The 21517-nt window shown below is 42.7% G+C and overlaps 1 protein-coding gene across 4 annotated transcripts in view; it reads right to left on the bottom strand.

The window, feature by feature from the left end:
• Positions 1-21517, bottom strand: part of ADCYAP1R1 (ADCYAP receptor type I) — an 857256-nt gene that overhangs the window by 666744 nt on the left and 168995 nt on the right. For all 4 annotated transcript variants that reach the window (XM_078665292.1, XM_078665293.1, XM_078665294.1 and 1 more), the window contains exon 2: positions 2146-2306. In XM_078665292.1, coding sequence (XP_078521418.1) covers positions 2146-2196 — 51 coding nt within the window. In that variant the 5' untranslated portion in view covers positions 2197-2306. The remainder of the gene's footprint in view (positions 1-2145; positions 2307-21517) is intronic.

The raw sequence follows: 21517 nt of genomic DNA, 5'->3' as shown, positions 1-21517 counted from the left end.
TCGCGCTAAGCGCGATTATCTCCAAAAGCTAACGCCTGCCCAGAGCAGTTCTTAGCCATGTTATCCAATGGTAGGTGGATAACATGGCTAAGAGCATTTGCTCGGTAATGCATGAATATCGCTGACTTCTCAGCGATATTCATGCATTTCGGCCGATTTTTATCGCTTAGGAGATAAACCTTGATAATATCCAGGCTCCTAAGCAATAAAAATAGGCGAAGCTCGGCGTTATAATTTTGGACGCTAACCAAGCTTAGCGATAGTTATCGCTATAGCTTGGTAATGTGCCCCTAAGTCTTTTGCCCTGAATCACAGGACGTTGAGCCGGCGCAGAGACTTAAACCTGGGTCCCGAGCTCTGGAGTTTTCCACATCCTCTCAAGACTATGGGATTTTACCCCAGCATTGTGTGATACTGGATCAGCATCATGGGAAATGGTGTCACTACTGCATGATTTTGTCTCAGCGCTGTGAGATATCTGACCAGTGCTTTTTGAAATAGCCACACACTGGGTGAAACCGGGCTTGCACTGTGTGGATTTGAACGTGCACTGAGCGAGCTTGGCCCGCTTCTGTGTTATTTAGGAAAGAACTTTGAGGTAGTGTCCTAACACTGTGATCCTGGCCCAGCACTATATACCCATAACTCGGTGTAGTGAGATCTTGGAAAAGTGCTGTATGATCTTGATCCAATGCTGCTTATCTGTGGCTAAGTGGTGTGTGACCAAGTCCCAGCACTGTGTGCTCTTAAACCGTACCTATATGATCTTGGCCCAGAGTTTTATGATTGGGGCCCAGATCCTAGTAACCTTTGCGCATAGCTCGGTGATTCTGCACTCTCTTGTCTTGAACAAGCACTATCTATTAACAAGTGCATGGGCTAGACTTGTGAGAAGTGCCTGCCCTATTTAAGTAAACATTTACCAGTCATGTTAAGAAATACCTATCTCACATTTCACACAATATAGCTCAATCGAAAGGGAGATTTGCTTTACACGTAATGAAACAGAACTAATTGTGGATTTTTGAGTATGTATATAATCCCTGCTAGTTCAGGGAACAAAATAAATATCCGTAGTGCATATCAGTTAATCAGTGGACCAGGCATACATAGGACCTCATTACGGGTGGTCTACTGATTTCCAATTCATGTTTGTGAAATATTAGATTTCGGAGTTATGGGAATGTTGTCACACGCAATAATTACCGGATGTGATAAAGTTTGCATACTCTGTTAAATTCCGCAGTTCAAACCCATCTGAGTTTAACATGGGGGAAAAATGCCAAGTAATTGCAGGGACCTGAGGAGTTAAGTGTGGATAATACCAAATTCCACATGTTATTCCCCATTATTGGGGAAAACTTGTAATAGTTGCAATTCATCACATTCAATGCATTCCGATCATTCAGGTACCATTATTTATCTGGGTTGATAATAATCGCACCAAACTGTGGGCCACTTAAAATACTGACCTTAGCCATGATAACTGCAACTTGTGTACATACATATTTATATATAGAAAGAAAATGGTTTGCAGAATTAAACACCCAGACCTATTGGCTTTGGCAATTATTTTTATTATCTGTTTATACCAGGCACTGCCAGTACAGGTAAGAGCGGTGAGGCGGGAGGGAGTCGACATACGACGGGATAGGGAAAATAAAATAAATAAAACCACTTACCGTGCGCTTGCTCATCCGCCAGGCCCTGCCTGGTTGGTACTACATTTTTTTTGTTTGCAGTTTAATTTTGAGAAAACGTGACCGAATATATATTACTGCTTTACACGAGCTCCAGTTATATTGCACAATGTCACATTCATTTTGCGCCCCCATTTTGGAAATTTCTACATGTTACATGTTCGAAGCAACATCTCAGTATTACTTATTGACTGCTTGCTTCTGCCTGCAGGCTGAAGACAAAACCTGCTGTACAGTGCATGTCGAAAGAAGCACACAAGTCAGATGTTTTAAATGCCATTTGGAGCCAAAAACATGGAGCAGTGCACAGGTCGATGATGTCAATTCTAAAGTAACAACTGGCAACTGAAAGAAAAGTGGTTCATTTCCCCCCACCCTATCCAAAGGTTAAATGTCATTGATTAACAGTCAAGGGCGAATGGAGGATTTTATTCTGCCTGCTTACCAGATGGAACAGGAGAAAAGCGACGAGGGAACGCGTTGTGGTGGCGGCCATCTTCTCACGGGAGAGAGTCAGTTGTTGTTCAGGAACGGGGACTTTTCCATACAGTTCATTCACATCCACGAAGACCAATGAAAGATATCTTGAATCCCCAGCTCACAGCTCTAGATACAAAAAAACAGGAAAGCAATCAGATGGTAGGAAAACACGTCAATAAAATCCTATCAGCACTGACACAAGTGTAATCTCATATCACTCCGAATTGTAGCCTGGCTAAAAACAGCAGAGATAAATAAAATGGCATTGAAACGGTCAGACTTAAACGATAGTTTGAGAAATATGGAAAATAACATAATAAATCACCAAGTATTTAAGGGTGTTGTCATACGATTTGTGATGCATAATATGATTGGTCTATTAACATAATTTCTCATGCAGCAACAGCAAAACATACTGTACGCACAGTCGTGCAGAGTAGAGGTGGAAAAGTCAAAAAGGTTAATTTGACAGCCAATTTAGAGTGGAGTCGGTTTTCTGGCTTGACCCAACGGCCATGATAATGTGTGTCCTAGAGGTATAGGCAATACTTATCAGACTCGATAAAATCTGATACTGGGGGCTATGAATTTATTGTTTGTCATAAATTCCACCTGTTAGAAGGTTTCTCTTAAAAATAGGGAATAACATGTGTAGTTGGTGCTTTTTTATCAAATCCATTTATCCCGGTATTTGTTAGGATTTCCACTTGCATGTAAGCAGATTGGACCTATAAAAATATACCTAAGGAAACTGGCGGACGCGTGGATTCCTTTGCATCCAGGAACATCCTGGTGCAGTAAACTCCACATTACACACAATTTCAATTCAGACAAAAGCAAAGGTTTTTGCAGGGACTAGAAAAGACTCCGAACTCATATATAGCCCCTTAGATCCAACGCACAAGCCCTCTCATCAAAATAACTGTTGTGTTAATGAAACAGTGAAATATTTTGAGAATCTTGCAAGTGACAAAATGTAGGGTGTGCTGCATAAATGTTACCTGCAAAAATATCATTTTTGTCACCTTTGACGAATCTTGTTAAGTCGTTTGCATTCACAAAGGGGCTCTAAAAGGTCCATTTCATTCCTAGTTTACACTTAGGTCAACTTTAGTGGTGGGAGCCTACATTGCTCTAATATGCTCTTTTGAGCCCATGATCTCTCAGATGGGATCATTGGCTACTATCTTGCCCTGATTTGTCATTGACACTCAAAGGTTAGGGTGGAATGCACCAATGCCTTGGCATATACAAAACCTTGTGTGCTTGGGTGCAGAAAGTGTATAGTCATCATGTTTCAACCCCACTAGCTCAGAAATAGCTACATGATGACTCCCAAGCTAGATTCGTTTTCTTAGCAAATATAGAATGAATACTTATGCAAGCAGGGGATATAGATACAGATGGCAACTTTATGCAAACATGCATGAAGATTCTGCTGAGATAAGCTCTACTGAGAAGGTTTGGTAGCAGCATCTGTTTATCTATGTATCTATCTATCTGTCTATCTGTCTATCTTTCTGTCTGTCTGTCTGTCTTTCTGCCTGTCTGTCTATCTATCTATATATCTGCCTGTCAGTCTGGCTGTCTCTCTATCTATCTATATATCTGTATGTCTTTCTTTCTCCCTCTCTCCATCTCAGGTTCTCTCTCTCTCTGAATATATATATACATACTAGCTACATTTTTGATGTGATATTTTTGTGGTTCTATAGAAGCATAGTAGATATTCTGGCATCTAAGCCTCTGGGATGAGTAATTGAAAGGTATGTTCCAGAAAGAACTGAAACGTGTTTGAGTTAGGGATCTTTCTTTTTCCCTTCCCATCTTCCCAAGCGACAGACCTTTGCCTTTGTTTTCTGAGATGAAAGAGCTAAAATCACATACATAACAATTACAATACTATTTCTAGGTTGAGTCAATAATGAGAGTTGTAAGTAGTTTTGAAGGGTTTTAGCATCTGGTATGAGTAAGGGAAAGATCAGTAGCAAAAAGGACTAAACCATGCTTAGAAGTTAACAAACTCTGCCAAGGATTAGACTTTCACTCTTCGAAGGAGACTGCTTCCTCAGGTCATCGTTTCATCTGACAGTGGTGGTTCTGTACCAGTCTGAGAAAAGGGTAAAGGGAGGCAGGAGGCTGATCCGCTGGGGGGGGGCATTTCATTTCTGCAAGGTCAGATAACGGCATGGGAAGAATGAAAGAAATGTGAAGCACAAATCAAAGTTTGCGATGCTCAACTCTGGTTAGCCTTGTCAGTCAGAGGGGACTTAGGCCCCACACAGACATTAGATTCGAATCTGGCACGAGCCAGCCCTGGACCACCCATCTTTATCACAGGGAAATGTTGAAACATTTTAGAAATACAGGGGCATATTAGCAAGAACCTCGTTAAAATTATATATGTATTACAAATACAATGTGCACAAATGAACGATTAGGCATATAACTCACAGAAACGTGGCTGCCTGTATGAAAATGGAGGTACGAACGTGAATAAACGACTTTTTGCCCAAGCTACCATTGTTCTCGATTTGACTCCAGACTGCGGTTGTATTCAGAAATCAATGCTCGAGTAGCACAGTAATGTAGAAGGGTTAAAAACAGCGCCTGGATACCTCACAGGTGACAATTACCGCTCTACAAATCTACTGATTGATTGATCATGTTGTCCAAAGGGTACAAAAAGGCCTTGTGAATAATCCTTTTGTTGTATGTCCTTTTTCCAATGACACATTGACTTGCTTTATATTTTTATTCAAAATGTTGTAAAACAAAAACATATAAGAACTTTTCGGATGGTGCGACGTCTGTCTAAATTCCAACAAATAATCCATGACAAAAAATTGCACAAACTCATTTTGCCCTATCTCTACTCTGGTACCGAATCCAATTATTTCTTAACTGGCTTTCTGAAGTTTTATCAAATAATGAGATAGATAACATTTGCACAGCAGAGGACACGTAAATGCCCTTTCTGACATTCACCGCCAAGCAGGAAAATGTGAATTGGTTCATTAAAAGCATTCTGTGTACAAGTAAAGCAGCGGTGGCGGCAGCCAAGCCAGCGTTTGAGGTCATTAGTGAACACGAGCAACCGAGTCCTTTTCCACACAATGCCTCATTTTAAAAATCCACACAATATTTCTCACCTCCCAGCAGTCTTAGGAATCAATATCCTGCGCGCATTATTTATTTGTCTTTTATTTCTGCAGAAGATTGATTTTCTCTTTTCCTGCAGACTAACGAAAATAAAAAACAAAGAAAACGCCAGAAAAGCTGCACGGGGGATCTATGTGTGGCAACTTACAAGCAGCTCATTAGCTGCCCTGGTACTGGGAAGAATCTGACTTTGGCTTGTAATATTGCTTATTTATTGTAATCATAACATGAGCATATATTTTGCTGGAATCAAGACAAAAAAAATCAGAACACCAGTTATACTTCCTCATGGATGCAGATTTTGAGCAATTTTTGATCCACTAACCTTCCCAGGTGTATACCTCTAGAAAGTTTTAAACATTTACATGTTACTAAGCATACTCCTGAGAATCTCATGTGAATATATATATATATAATAGCCATGGCTGTGACAAAGACCCTTTCAGGTCGAAACCCGTTGACGCAATGAATCCATTTGACATTGAGACATTGAGTGCGGTTTCGTGCTTTCTTTGCTGTTGGGGAGGCGTATTTGTTTGAAATTATACACAACCCGTATTCGTTACACCGCACCAGCCCTGCATGGTGGATGTGACCGGATCTTTTATGGGAATACTCTCGCTAAGCATATATATTTGTGTGTGTGTGTGTGTATATATATATACATTTTTTTTTAATGTGTTGACATATCTTTGATGGGGAACTGAGCACCTTATTCTTTCAGAGTCTGGTAAGCTACTGTGGCATGGCATATTTGTTTCTTTCTTTGTGGAGAAACCCCTTGCCCTTACTCCCACAAAGTCTTGAGGTGTTCCATTTCCCTTCCACCGTGGAAAGGGAAGATTTTAAATCACCACAAACTGAGGTGTGCGGGCATTGACAAATTTCAACTCTTAACACACCCTGAAATACTCATTTCCCACTCCTTGGGTGGAAATACTCCTCTGAAATGTTATTTGGTAAAGGTTATTATTCACTGGAGCTAAGGGATTTATGAGTACATTATATATTTTTGTGAAAATCTCGTACTCATAAATATTGTTATTTACTCTTGTACACTACGATACAAACTCAAATGGCTTTGTGAGGTAGACATGTTCAGTTCCAGCTGTAGCTCCCACAGACTACAAAGAAAATTAAACATATTTTAAAAGAAAATCAGGAATGTCGTTGCTCCATGAAATGGTTCCATGAGTCGAATGTAGAAAAATATTACACAAAAATATGACATAAGAAAGATCATACTGAAGGTATACACTTTGAAAAGATCTGGAGACAGAAATACTAGTCAAAGGGGGATATTCTCAAGAACGTGTGATAATTATCGCAAAATTAGCTTAACGCAACTCTTCACATTGCAGTCTATCATGGGAAAATAATGCTGTGTTAACGTATTCTCAACGCGGCGATAGCATGCGATAGTCTCACGATAATGCGTCAAATGACTGCGTTAAAATCAACGCGCCGCCGCAAAAATGCAAAACATGAACGCAAAAAAAGCATTGATGTCCCAAACCACAATACAAAAATCAGCGATAACCAGTGATAGGCCTGCAATTCCCATGCATCATGCGGGAAAATGCACCATTAAAGCAAAGAAAAAAATTATGAGATGACAATGTACGAGTACAACCCCACATCGGTGATGTAGAACAAATATCCATTGTCCCACATCAAATAGGCATTTCCTCACAGGCACAATGTACATTGACATTCAGTCTGCATGTAAATTGCGCCAATGCAGAAACATACATGGAACACACTGTGAAACCGCATCTCCCCTTCACATTGCAGAGGGACAATCAACACCTCCTGCACACAGATGTGTCATGTCTATGATCAATCAAGTATGAAAGCATGGACAAATGTAGGGGCAGTGACTCCCCCTTACATACATGTTGCTCATGTTGTGGGACTTGAGTCACAGGGTGCATCCCTGCATCATGGTGGTACATATTTGACCCCAAAAGAAGCCCTGTTGTCACTTGTAGGTCACAAATGACAGCCTATATGTAATGATTTGGGACACATGTGAAACGAAGAAGAGTGGGATTCCGTACTATCTGTGACACACAGAACTGGCATTGCAAATATGTGACACCCTAATCAGCCTCTCTGTACAGAGGTGACACACCCACCATCTATTATCAAATTATGAAATTGTTAGCACTACATGTCACACTTACACTTGTCTGAGTGATGTGCTTGTACAGATGAGTGACATGCACTCAGGGAATGTGTCTTGAAATGCATTTATTTGCACATGCTGTGCCTGTTGTAATTTTGTACTGTCCCATGACTGCTAAGGACTGTGACAATGTGACATGCTCATGTGAAGAAATTGTCAATGATGGTGCTCCTATGGGCTATTCCTGCTACAGCTGCAGTGGGATGTGGTCCACCTGCCTTATCTTCCTCATCATCGTCTGGGGCATCTGGCACGTGTATCCATGGGGCATTGGTGCGTACACATATGTTGTGCAATGCACAACATGCAACGATCATCTTGCACACAATGTCTGTGCTGTACAGGAGCCTTCCACCTTTGATGTCCAGGAACCTGAAACGTGACTTCAACACGCCAAATATGCATTCCACGAAGCCCCTGGTGCATTTGTGGGCCGCATTGTACTGCCTCTAGGCCTGTGTACTCGGGGCTCAGAGGGGTGTCATCATCCAAGCCCACAGTGCATATCCTTGATCACCTGTGACAGTGTAGAGAGACATGAGTCAATAGTTAGTTCTGCATGATGTGTTGGCAGGCACACTGGTACATTGGTGTGTGATATGTGTGACTTTGTGACTCCTGTTTGACATGTACTGCTTGCAGCAAATGTACAGCATCAATGTGTATTACGTAGCCTAATTGCTGCTCCTCCATCCCCCCGGGCCTATTTACTATTGTGCGTAGCACAGTTGCATCACTTGCACTCCTACTGCACACCATTGTCATGCCTGTCTGCGCATTTCCACAAGCCTGACAACAACACAGTGGTGTTGAAGGTGGGTGGCCACATGTGTGTAGGCCTATGGTAAGGATAGGGCGGACACAGATGTAGAGTTCATGCCTGGCTGATCTCGCCATGCGGTTGAGGGTAGACCTTTGGCTTATGCTGCGGTAATAGCGACACACACAACAGTTGGCATGTATGATCCCTGACCCCGAGCGGTCTAGCACTCCTTCATTTACCCCTTCAGCTGAGCCCACACTCCGGGGGCATGCTACGTAGCAACATTGCCCATTGCAGGACGGGTGGCGCAGACACTACAACAGAGACACATGCATTAGTTACTTCCTTGGCTAGGCCAAAACTTAACAATGCCCAGAGCCCCGGGTTGATTAAACACACCCCTACGCTGGACTGTCGTACGCAAGTCCACTCCGCTATCGCTCACAGGGGGGTTCGTCATAGCTACATGGCCCATGTCTACCCCACTGCCTGAGGTGACATGGTTGCGTCCGCTGTACACAGCACAATGTAATGTGGTATGTCCCGGGGCCCTCATGCATACATAATGACCACACAGCCACACTCAGATAGTTTGTGGGACTGGCTATGGGCACGTGCGCCCGGCCCATTTTATTGACAGGGTCACATGTCCAGTGACACCTGTGCTGGATGGGTGTGGGGTGAGTGTAAGCCACCCCTCAGGGGCTGGTTGTGCTGGCAACAACTACAACAGTGATCAGAGAATCTGAAGTTCAAAGTTCAAACAGCAAGGGCCCATTACTTGAGCTGCACAGAGTTAGTGGCCCTGAATGCACTGCGGCCGGCACAGGCACACCGCCACGGGACGGTGACTTGATGTGCACTGAGGTAGGCCACGCGAGCTGAGCGGGTCGTCATCGATGTCAAAGTTGGATGTCGCGGAGGGTTGCGGGGGACAGTAGAAGGTGTCCTTCCAGGGCATGATGCAGAGGGCAGAATCAAGCAGAAACAGGAAAAGGGAGGAGTGGAATGCTACAGAATCATGTTTACCACCAAGTCAGTATCAGCTACATGATGATGAGGACAACCCCCAGGCCATAGACTAAGACACCACCAATGTTCAACCAGAGAGTGTCCATGAATGTCGGGGCACAGACTTAGTGGCACCGGAGCTGAAAGGGTATGCAGTCTGCAATGAGGCCTGTAAAATGCTATAAACTCTGCCATAAATAAATCAAGACTCAGTTCCAAATGTGTGACCTACTCAACTGCAGTGTAGGCCGTAGGTAGCGGCCAGCAGGGACACACACAACCACGTGTTGTTGGCTTGCGATGCACAGAGTTAGTGACACCAGAGCAGTTCTTGGTAGTGTTCGATCACGTCCGTAACAATGATCTTTTTTCTTCCGGACTGAAACACATATTCCTCTTACTACTCTCCTTGCGTACAATGATATGAACTCTACCATTTAGAAATCAAGACTCAGTTCCAAATGTGTGACCTACTGCACCGCAGTGTGGGCTGAAGGCAGTAGTCAGCAATGGACCACAGACATGTGTGGTTGGAATGCTATGCACAGAATTGATAGCACCATATCAAAGGGAGTACAGTGGTATCAAACGTCCCATTAACATATGAACTCGGCCATCAGGATATCAAGACTCAGTTCCAAATGTGTGACCTACTTGACCGTAGTGTAGGCCGGAGGCAGTGGTGGAGTACGTCAACGAGTAAGGAGTGCTGGGGACCTGCGTTGCGGAGGCCAGCGATGGTCTGAGGAGGCTGCCAAGGTCGCAGGCCTCGGGCTTGGAGCTTGCACTGGCATGTGGTGGGCCCTCTTTGACATATGCCAGTGTCGGCAGGTGAGAAGTGAGGCCTGGGTGCGCAGGGGCGGGCATGATGGGTTCGGGGACCAGTGGCCCGGGGTGCAGCTGGCGCACATTATTGCAGGCAACACCGCTCAAAGCGTAGGCCTTGTGGCAGGGTGAGAGGTGCCGCCCTGGCAGACATGTTGGCCATTCCAGAAAAGAACCACCCCCAGAGCTACGTGCTTTTTATTCACACCCCTAGGCTGGCTCGGCGTACTCCGGGACAAGCCCATTCCGCTCATGCTTACAGGGGGGATGTAACAAGCTACATTTCCAAGATCTTCCCCACTGCCTGGGGTAACATGGCTGCATCCACTGTCCACTACACTCCAAACACCAGCAGTGTATGTCGACATGAATATGGGTGTGGTCTGCATACTGCACTCTGGTCAGCACATCCACGCCACACTTGCCATTGTGTACATTCTCATTCATGGGTCACTTACCTCCTTCGCACATGCCTGATTCCCACCTCTCCCCACAATCTGCTATTGTGTGGCTGAGGTGCCGTGCAGTTGATGGCTCATGTACATGACAAGCCCAGGTTACTACAGTAAGTTTTGCTGTCGTGTCTGGTGGGTGGGTATGTTGTTTGGCATGTTGTATGTGAGTTTGTAACGTGTGCATTACCAGAGTTGTGAGATGCATGATTGTGGAGTTGGGGTGTGTGGTGTGTTCATTTGGTACTTACCAATGAGCAGAGCATTACCGTAGGTGCCATCCTGGAAGCACCTGTTGATGACGGACTGTCGGATGAGGTAGGAATCATACACACTGTCTGGGTAGTTGGCGACGATATTGATGAAGCATCCCCGGTGGTCCACTATTGCCTGCACATTGATAGAATGTGTGTGCTTTCTGTTGTGGTAATTGTGTGCAGAGTCCGCAGGGGGCACAAGTAGGACATGTGTGCAGTCAATTGCCCCAACACGTGCGGGAAGCCAGCAATGGCGTAGAAGCCTTGCTTGGTCTCCAACTGTTCCTGCGCAGTGTGGGGGAAGTGAAGGTGCTGGGGTACCAAGCTGATGATGGCATCCAAGACAGTTGGGAGGAACTTTGATAGGGCTGACTGTGAGACTCCTCCGACTCTGGCAGTTGTTGATTGGAACGTACCAGAGGCAACCAGATGCAGCAAAGACAGCAGCTTTGTCTGTGTAGGGATGTTGGTTGTCTGCTGTGTTGGTACCATCAGCCTGCGGACAATGATGTTCAGGAGGCGGAGGATGGCTGTCCTTTTGAGCCTGTAGTGGGCAATGACATCCTCTGGTGTTAGGTCTGTGAGGCTGGTGCATTTTCTGAAGGTCCGATGTCTTTGTCTGCGCTGCCTATGTGGTAGTGCAGGGGGGTGCAGGGCAGATCCAGGGAGGGTTTGCGGGCCTGGGGGTGGTGGCGGTAGGTGTTGTGGCTTTATTGGGGCTCTGAGCTGCATGATCAGTAGCTCCATGGCATCTGTTGTTATTCTGGTTGCTCTGGGCTGGGCTCCCTTTTATGGTGCAGGTTGTCATCCGACTTTACACCAGGTAAGAGCAGGTGTTAAATCCCTGCTGCTAATGCGCCTTATCAACTGTTTTGGGATCCTATCGCCCATCTGGCTGGTCATTGAGAATGTTGTGAAGTGGTGTTTTCGCAACTTTTTGAATGGGAACGCCTACTCTGCATCTTATTAGAGTTAGTTGCCAGGGTCATCTGTGGCGATGTTTTTTGCGGCTGCTATCACAGGTAAACTGATGATTTTGGCTGTTAGCACCAGCTTGTGAATGGGCGATACATTTATCGCCACTTTGGCTGCGATAAAGTGCTGATAACTTTGCGATAAATCCTTGAGAATATGCCCCAAAATATTTAATGGGAAAAAGTTTTTCAATTAGTCTGTGCTTCTTGCAATCGTATCTGGGTTTTCCAAAAATGTTTAGATATGTGAGGCAGCTTTTAATTATTGTTAATAATCAGTGGTGATGAAAAACATTACAGGAGGGCAGGCAAATCTAATTTAATTATCAAAGGAGAAATATGAATTTGTGGAAAGATAGTATTGGTGGAAACTTAGTTGTTTTCTGGAGGGTAGATGGAGATATACACCAATCTCAAATTTATCATTACTGAACCTCTTCACTTTTGTTGTCCAGACGTTATCCCAGAAGAAATTAATATTGCAGAAGTTAAATACATTTTATTGGGAGCTCATTTAATATGACATCAAGCTCTTGGCAACCCTGGAAAACTTGTTTACAAAACTGTAAAGAAATGTGTTTTTTTGAATTATGATTAGGAATTTGAATCTTTATGTTCCAAAGTATTTTGGATACTAAAATATCAAAAGCAGAAATGCCATTACAAATATATATTAATTTGAAATAAACTATGATGATGATGAGTAGCAAAACTGGAAGATTCACATGCTGGTGGAAGGGAATCTAGAGAGTATTGCTTCTTTTGTGCCTTCCTCATACGTAGCTATGGACAGTTGTAGTCCAAACACAGACACCTAAAAACACCTTTCTTTTTGTTATCTTATCTTAAGTGCACAGCACAAAATCCATGGGCTAAAAGCAGCACTGAACTAAAAGTTTCCTCACAGATCACCAAGTTGTGACACTTAATGGCGATTTATATCTTGAACAACACAGGTTGTTACTACATTTCTGAATCTCAGAACGGTAAGCAGCCGTTTCATATCTTCCAGCAGTAAGTGCCAGGTTTGAGTGTAAATGCAGACAGCCTATGGGGTGTTCTTCCATGGAGACTGGTTATTCAAGTACTCTGTAATGATTATTTGCCTGATTGAAACCCTCTTACCAGAAGATACCCTGAAAGTTTTCCCTTAAATACATGAGCACAGGGGCTGTTCCTTTGAGCAACTTAAAAATCAAGTTGGACAGTTTAGAAAAGGATCAACACAATTTCATGGTAAACAATAATGTAGACAAGAATATTATGCCAAAAATATAATATACCATAATATTGTGTTCTTATACTTTTAATGGTGATTACCAAAATTTAGAGAAAAAATATTGTTGCCACTAATCTCATTCAAAAACATACAAACATATAGAATTTTGTTATAGAGTTTCGAATAGTAAATGTTAAATATTTTAATATATAAATGTAATTTGATGGAAATTAAACAAATTCCACTAAAATGTAATACAGTATATGTCTATATAGCATATAAACTCACAATTATATATGTGTGTTTTTCTGTCTATATATATATATATATATGTATGTGTGTGTGTGTGTATATGTATATATTTGTATGTAGTATAACATAATATATTAAAATATTTGATACAACCACAAAAAACAACCATAAAAATATAAACAATTCCAGAATAAAATATACCAATTAGAAATAAAAACAAATAATATAAAAAACAAACAAACAATACTATAAAATCAAACCAATACTTGGAAAACTATTGGAATCTTTGAATATTAACTATACTATTTTCACTCCAAGGTATGCACAGTGGGGAAAGTGTTGGACTTTGGAGGAGTTACATTTACTTTTCCCACTCCAGTCTAAGCAATAGTAGGGAAAGCGCTGGACTTTGGACAAGTTAGTATTACTATTTCTACTTCAGTCAGGAGAACGGTAGGGTTAAGTTTTGGACTTTTGAAGGGTAAAATGTGGCATTCCTACTCCAGCCTATTCAACAATAGAGAAAGTGTTCGACTTCAGAGGGATTAGGTTGACTATTCCCACTCCAGTCTAAACAACAGCAGGGAATGTGTTTGACATAAAAAGTATTACATACATGAATAAAAAAAACGATTAAATTAGTAAAAGAAAATAAGATTTTTGATATGAAAGAATATTAAATATACAATTCCTACTCTAGTCTAAGCAACAGCAGCGAAAAGAGTTGACTTTGCTGGGTGGGGGGTAGATTTGCTTTTTCTGGGGTCCCTATTTGCTCATTATTTTCAACTCTATTTTAAGAGGGATGGAGATCCCCTGTACTTGGCTGGGGGCAGAGATAGTACCGATTTTTAAAAAGGGCTCTCCTCTGCTCCCAGCCAACTACAGGCCGATCAGCCTTATAGATGTACCTCAAAAACTCTTTGCCCGTCTTCTGCTGGACCACCTCCTGGACTGGATGGAGGACAATGCGATCCTTAGTCCCCTCCAGGCGGGCTTCAGGAAGAACACGTCCACCATGGACCAGATTTTTCGCCTCGTCCTTCTCTACTGGAAAACGGTGGGGATCGAGAGGGGGAGTCTGTACATGGTGTTCGTGGACCTGAGGTCCGCATTTGACTTGGTACCACGCAAGAAACTATGGGCGGTGCTCAGGGAGCTAGGTGTTCCTCCACAGCTACTACAGGCAATAATCAGGCTCCATGATGGAAATTTTGCCCAGGTCAGGTGCGGGAGGGAGGGGGCGCTGTCATCTAGATTTCCAGTTCTCAGGAGGGTAAGACAGCGTTGTGTCCTCGCATCGACCCTGTTTTGCCTCTTTGTTAACGGTGTAATATCTTACCTTGACAATGTCAGGAACAACGATGCCCCGAGGTTGGCAGGCAGGAGGGTACCGGCAATTATGTTTGCCGATGATACCCTCCTGCTCTCCAAATCCCCGATGGGGATCCAACGGATACTGGATGGGTTTGGGGGTTTCTGCAGGGCGCATGGCCTTGAGATCAACGCAGAAAAAACCAAATTCATGGTATTCAATCCCTCGACAACAACTAGGCCCAATCCAATCCTGTGATCCGATAGGCTGGAAAGGGTTAGAACGTTCCAGTATTTGGGGGTAGCCCTACACGAAAATCTATCCTGGGGTCCACAGATAGCAAGATCCCATTTAAAGTTATCCCAAATGGTGGGGGCAATTCTGAAGGTCTCGAATTCATCAACCTTCAAACCAGTTAGTCCAGCCTTGGAGATGTATAAAACCCAAGCCAGAGCAGCTTCATCCTATGGTGGTGAGCTGTGGGGTCATAATGTCAGGACAGAACTTGTCAAGGTGGAAAACAACTTCCTTAGACGTTTGTTGGCTCTACCACAAGGTACACCCCTGCTACCACTGAGATTAGATTTGGGGCTCCCCTCAATAGGGGATGAATTGGCTCTAAAGCCACTGAGGTTTTGGCATAGGCTTTGGTCTACTAGTGAACTCTCCCACTACAGGCAAGATCTGAAGCACGTTCTTAGTCTTAATTGTTCTGACAGAATTCCATGGGTGGCATACGTAAAACGAGAATTCTATCGACTGGGGCTGGCTGATCTGTGGGATGATCCTGAAAGAGGTTGTCTAGGGGTGTCCCGCAAAATGCTCACTAAGACTTTCAAGGACAAGAGCCTAACTTTGCTTGTGTGTGCTTCAAAAAACGGCACCCTTACTGAACAATTTCTGGTCACCAAAAGTTCTTTTTACTTCGAAGGATATATGGATATCATTTTCCCAATCACTGCAAGGAAACTTTTTATCCAGTGGAGGTTTGGCACATTGCCCCTTAAAGCCTTTACAAGCAAATGGACAACGCTGGACGATAAACTCTGTCCTGGGTGCAGCACGAACGTGGAGGACGAACTACACGTGCTGTTTTTTTGCCCTGCTTACAATAGACCAAGAAAGTACTGGCTAGTTCCACTGTGTAGGAATTTGGGCTTCAGGAACCATCTACAATCATACAGAATTCTGAAGACAAGTACCCTGCACTATATTATTTTTGCTGTTGCCAAGTATCTAATGGCTATGTGGCAGATAAGGGGAAAAATACTGAAAGGGTAACCTTTAACCTCTAAATGTGCAATGAACTGTAATGAACTGTAGTTAAATGGGCCTTTAGTTTCCCAGATTCTTATATGCACTGAATTAATTAGTCCTTTGCTTCCTTGCATTCTTTTTATATTGTATGTTTGCATGTGTTTTATATGTTTTTATTGTATCTTTTATGGTCTCAAATGGCCGAAATAAAGAATTTTTGGATTGGATTGGACTTTTTCTACTCCAGTCAGTGTAACAGTAAGGATAGTGTTTGACTTCAGAGGGGCTGCATTTACTTGTCCCGCTCCAGTCTAAGTGATAGTAGGCAAAGTGTTGGACTTCAAATGTGCTACATTTACGAGTCCCTCTTCAGTCTCAGCAACAGTAAGTAAAGTGTTGGACTTCAGATGGGTTAAATTTACTGTTGGAAATACAGTCTAAACAACAGTAGGGAAAGTGTTTAACATAAAAAGTATTGAATAAATGAATACAAATCCTATTAAATTAGTAAAACCTTTGAACACTTACTACAAAACATTATTAAATTAGAGTGCAAAAAATATATATATTTATTTATAAAGAGAATCATGAAGAAACACATGAAAATTACATATAATGATATCGGCTTCACTAACTCTTAATAAAAGGGAAACAATGAACCATCAATTATCTATCACATAATGAAAAATACTATTCCATTTAAAAAAAAATGAAAAATTAACTTTTTGAGGCTTCGATTTATTATCACTTTAATCAGTCTATTAGTCTTTTTATATGAGCACATTATTGAAAGAACAGGAAACAATACATTCCTTAAAGTTATCTGTGACTTTATGGTTACAAGTCTGTGATGTAAATGCTTGCAGGTGACCTCTATAGTGGTCTGACTGTCACAAGTTTAATTACTGCCAACGTAGATTCAGCCTTCCATCCTTGCAAGATCAGTGAATTGAATACCATAGTATTGAGTGTTAGTAATATCTGATAACTTTGGAGTTAAGAAATAGCAAAAGGGTGGCATGAAGAATTATATAAGCTTCTATTATTGAAAAAGAAAAACATAAAATAGCATATATTTGAGAATATTATACATCATAATTAAAATCAGTAAATACTCTGAAAATGGACAAAGCCATTCGAAAATAGTTCCAAATCAATGTGTTGCCTACGAAAGCAAGATGTCAGTGTTGATCAAAGTGTCTGTACAGCCAGCAAACAGCCTTTTAATTTGACAGGGGTTGTATATTGCATGGTCGGTTGGTTTTCATACATTATCAAAAGATTAGAGACAGACCAAGCACCCACTTGTATTGTTGAGATAAATAGAACATGTCATATTATCTTGCTAGGGCTCAAATTGTGAATGCGAGTAACATATGGAAATATATGTGATAGATTAAAATTGGTGTGAAAAACAACACTGGAACGTGTTGTCTAGAACTGGACAATTTTTTATTCCCATGACTTCATTTATGCTGCTGGACGAAGGTCGCAGACACTGGCACTCATTTTTGAGGATGGGAACTTCAAGGGAAAAAGACTGAGGAAGATAAAAAAAAGAATACAGAGACAAAGGCAGAAAACTAGGCTGAAGAGAACCTGCGAGACTGAGATAAAGAGGCAGGAACTGTAGAGTGGGAGAAGAAAGAGGCAGGAGGTAGAATGAAGACTATATAGTCTTGTTATTCTACAACTCAGCAATGTAGTACTAAGGGGCCTATTATGATTGCGGAATTTCCGCATCCTCCGGGCCGGCGGAAGCCACCGCCGGCCCGGAGGATGCGGAAAAACCGCAGCGGACCCACCAAAGACCCACCGCCACATTAGGATGGCTGGTGGTTCCTGGTTTCCGTCCGCCGCTTTTCCGCCGCAGTTGGCTTACAACCGCGGCGGAAAAGCTCTAATATGGTGGCGGTGTCTCTCAGACACCGTCCGCCATATTAGGATTGGTGCCAAGATATGCTTTTCCGCGGCGGGTTTAGCACCGTTGAAAAGCATACGGATCTTCACTGCAGGGGCCCGTTGCGGGCCCCCTAGGGGAAGGGGGGTGGGGGGTGCACATGGGGGTACCTATGGTACCCCCCTGCATTTGTATGCAGAAAGCGGCAGGCACCGCGCTGTGCCTGCCACTTTCTACATACAAATGCAATGCGTGCATTTTTAACATTGCTGCGGGTGCAGCTTGAAGCTGCACCCGCCGCAATGTTAAAAATACCACCCTGGCGGTCACATCCTAATAGCACAGGAGGGAACGCCGCAGCCCATGCGGACGTTCCCTCATCCTCAGTGATCGCGGACGGACTCAAGTCCGTCCGCGATCATAATCGGCCCCTTAATGTGGAGTCTTCAGAAAATGTTTGGGCACTGCATTTACACACACACATACAAACTGGTTTCTGTAGTAAAATATCAACAGGACCACTGCAGACCCCTTGCCCCTACACACCACAAATGTTTCCATATGAAGTGCTACAGTTTTTTACTGTCCAGGCTACAATAACGCATTCTTTGAAGAAGTGCTTTGCTACTCATTTGAACTAGACCCACAGTACACCAAATAACTCATACTAAAGAAATGACTTTAAAAAAAATATGGTTTCATTCTTCAGAGCTTTGATGTGCCCTAGAGCCCATGATTCTTTGGTATGATAATGCGATCTTGTGATATATGCCATCTCTCCGAAATGATCAGCAAAACCGCATTGAAAATTTTGAAAAGTGCAAAAGCTCATGCTACAATGGCTATGCCGACCACTCCCATTGTTAGAGGTTGTCACCAGTTTTCCCATCTTCCTAAAATGCCACAAAACCATTTCTACTCATGCAGTGGTTTTCTCCCATTTTGATATAGGAATGAAATGTGTCTGAAGCTTTTATATGTGCCCATACATAGCTTGCAGCTGACCCAAAACAGGGTAGCTCATATGGTGTGAATTCCCTTTTTTACATGACACATCCAGGTGTCCACTTACACCTTGCATCTCGGCTTCCAATCGTCTTCACCTTGTCCCACCTCTAGGCCTGTGTGAAATGATTATGCCTCTGAAATTTACGAACTTTGAACATTTCACAGTATATAAAATGTGTAGAATTGTGTGGATTTTGTGACTTCAAAATTTCACATCTATTTCAGCGGCAGACTGGTTCAAGCAGAACAGACGTGTGATAAACGTTTTCTGCTGGAACCAGTCCCCTTGCTTGTGCAGAGAGCGGCTGTATTTTGAATGCAGGATATGCTCCGGTGTTCAATTTTCACTCAAGGTAGAGCAAAATAAATCTTTCAAAATGTCACATTTTATTGTTTAATGCTTATTTAATTCCGCAAAACAAACTTTTGAAATTTCTACCCACCACCGAAAGTTTTTTTGCAACTGTATTTGCTTTCAGGCTAATCATTGCACAAACAAAAAAAAGAAAAGTACAGGAAATGTAAGCCTCTGATGTCGTTCAATATTGCTCCCATATAAGCAATAACATTTACCATGCATTCATAAATTACAGCGGTGCCAGCCTCCCGTTGTGTCTGTATACATGCAATATTGAAGAGTATGACTGATGAGGTTGATGAAGGAGGCGAAAATGAGTTTTAAGAGGCGAAGGGGCTAAAGGGAATACACTTCTAAAGGGGAAACTGAGAATAAGGACTGTATAAGGAAGAAGAAATATTGGAGTACTGATGAAGCAAAGCTTCGCATATTTTGCGGCTTGCCGAAGTCAAGAACCTCGTTTATGTATAACAAGGTAATAAATGTACGTCTTACTAACATTTATATTAAGTTTGAGTAAAGTTTATGACGCTTGCCTATGTGTATTCCTAACTACTTTAATCCGTGTTTATAAAAATGGCCGCCGCTTGTATTTTAGTTACTGCGCATGCGTCAGCCACACTCACGTGTCCTGACGCGTCTGCAGAAGTGGAGGGAAAGTTATGCGCATGCGTAATTCATAGCTGTGCTTATCATGTGGTACTGCTCGTGCCACTGCTCTTGTGTCCGTATCAATGTAGCTAACATTTAGATGCAATAAGTTTATTTCTTGATGATGAGTTAAAGGTACAAACCCTGTGATGTGTTTTCATAATGACATTATTATGTATTAATTTGTTTTCGCTTACTTTTCATGTACCGCGGGGAATGGGGGTCCAAACTGATTGGGAGCCATATTGACGGTCTCTTCTGCGCATGACCAGGGAGCATTGAAAAGTGGCCACTTTGGACAGTGGAACTCAGCCAGCTGGCAGCCACAGTCAAGATGCGCCTGGGAAAGCCACCTCTGCGCTACGAGAACGGCGAATGTTGCTCCTCATGTGTTACAATGTTAATTTCCTGCACAGTTCTCATGAGAACCCCAAACCTGCTAGGCGGTACCCAAATATGTTAATGAAGGCTTCAAATCGTGTATTGTGATTGGTGTGTTACCCAAATCCTACCTTAGGACCAATCCAAATTGAGGGATTCTGACACTTTGCAACATTGGGGGGTGGTGCACTGTCCCCAAACTGTATATCTACCCTGGGTTCACCTAGTGAACCGTCCGACTTGTCTGGTTTAGCTGACCTGTCACTGACCCAACGCACTCAATAGGTGACTGAAGATACAGAGCGCTGCGAAGCACTCTGTCCGAATTTGACCATAGACTGAGGTTCTACTGAACCTTAAAGTGCTGGCAAAGCACTTAGCTGGGAGTTCGCTGACCCAATCGGGGTCTTGATCGATAGCTGCAGAGCGGGTGGAGCGCAGGCGTTGCTTCCGAACTGTGGGTTCCGGTCCTGTCCTGAAGAGGGTCCTGTCCTGAGGGTTTGCTGTCCTGTCCTGAGGGTCCTGTCCTGATTCCTATTCCGAGGGTATCCTGTCCTATCCTGGGTGTCCATTCTGCACCTGCTGTCCTTTGAGGGGTATCCTTCCTTGAGGGTTTCCTGTCCTTAACTGACCCGTGGCCAGGGTTTGGTTTCCACACCTTTCTAGGTAAATATTGCTCTGAACCTCTTGAAATTCTTGCACCTTCTGAATTTCTAACTTTTGCTTTAATAAAGTTCAACATTGCATATGTGATATTTTCCATGTCTTTCTGCAACTATTGAAAGTCATTTATATTTTTCCATAAGTTTATTCCTATGTCTTCTCATTTGTTAGAAATTATATTTTGCATAGCAGTGTGTCATTTCCTGATATGGTCTAGAACTTCGTTGCCTAGATTGTTCAAAGGCCCCTTCACCTTAAGTGAAGCGTGTTATTCATTATAAGCTCTCCTATAGTCACTCACACTTAGGCTATCCCTGTTTAGATAATACTGACTTGCATAGTATCTTTTCTCGTTACATTTTATTAGTACTTTGATGATTACTCTGTCATTATTTCTTTATGCTTATGTGATTTACGTTATCTTGGTTATTGATTGCCTTGTTTTATTGTACCTCATGCAAGAAAATAATGAACTTTAGATAAACATTTTAAAACTTCCAGTTGTCCGTGGTCATTTAAACAGTATTTGAATGTTATTGGTTGGGTTTGTATTTTGCTGCCTTTCCTTTACAGCTAGCTCCCTGATTCATTGTGGTCATTAGGCACCCGCATCGGTGGATGGTAAGTCGGGTGCACCGAAAATTGGTAGCAGGGAACACACACACACCAACTTGGTAGAGCTCGTGAAGTCACCCAATCGA

The sequence above is a fragment of the Lissotriton helveticus genome, chromosome 10 (assembly GCF_964261635.1).
Source record: "Lissotriton helveticus chromosome 10, aLisHel1.1, whole genome shotgun sequence".
NCBI classification, from domain to species: Eukaryota; Metazoa; Chordata; class Amphibia; order Caudata; family Salamandridae; genus Lissotriton; species Lissotriton helveticus.
This window is presented reverse-complemented; position numbering and strand designations above follow the sequence as displayed.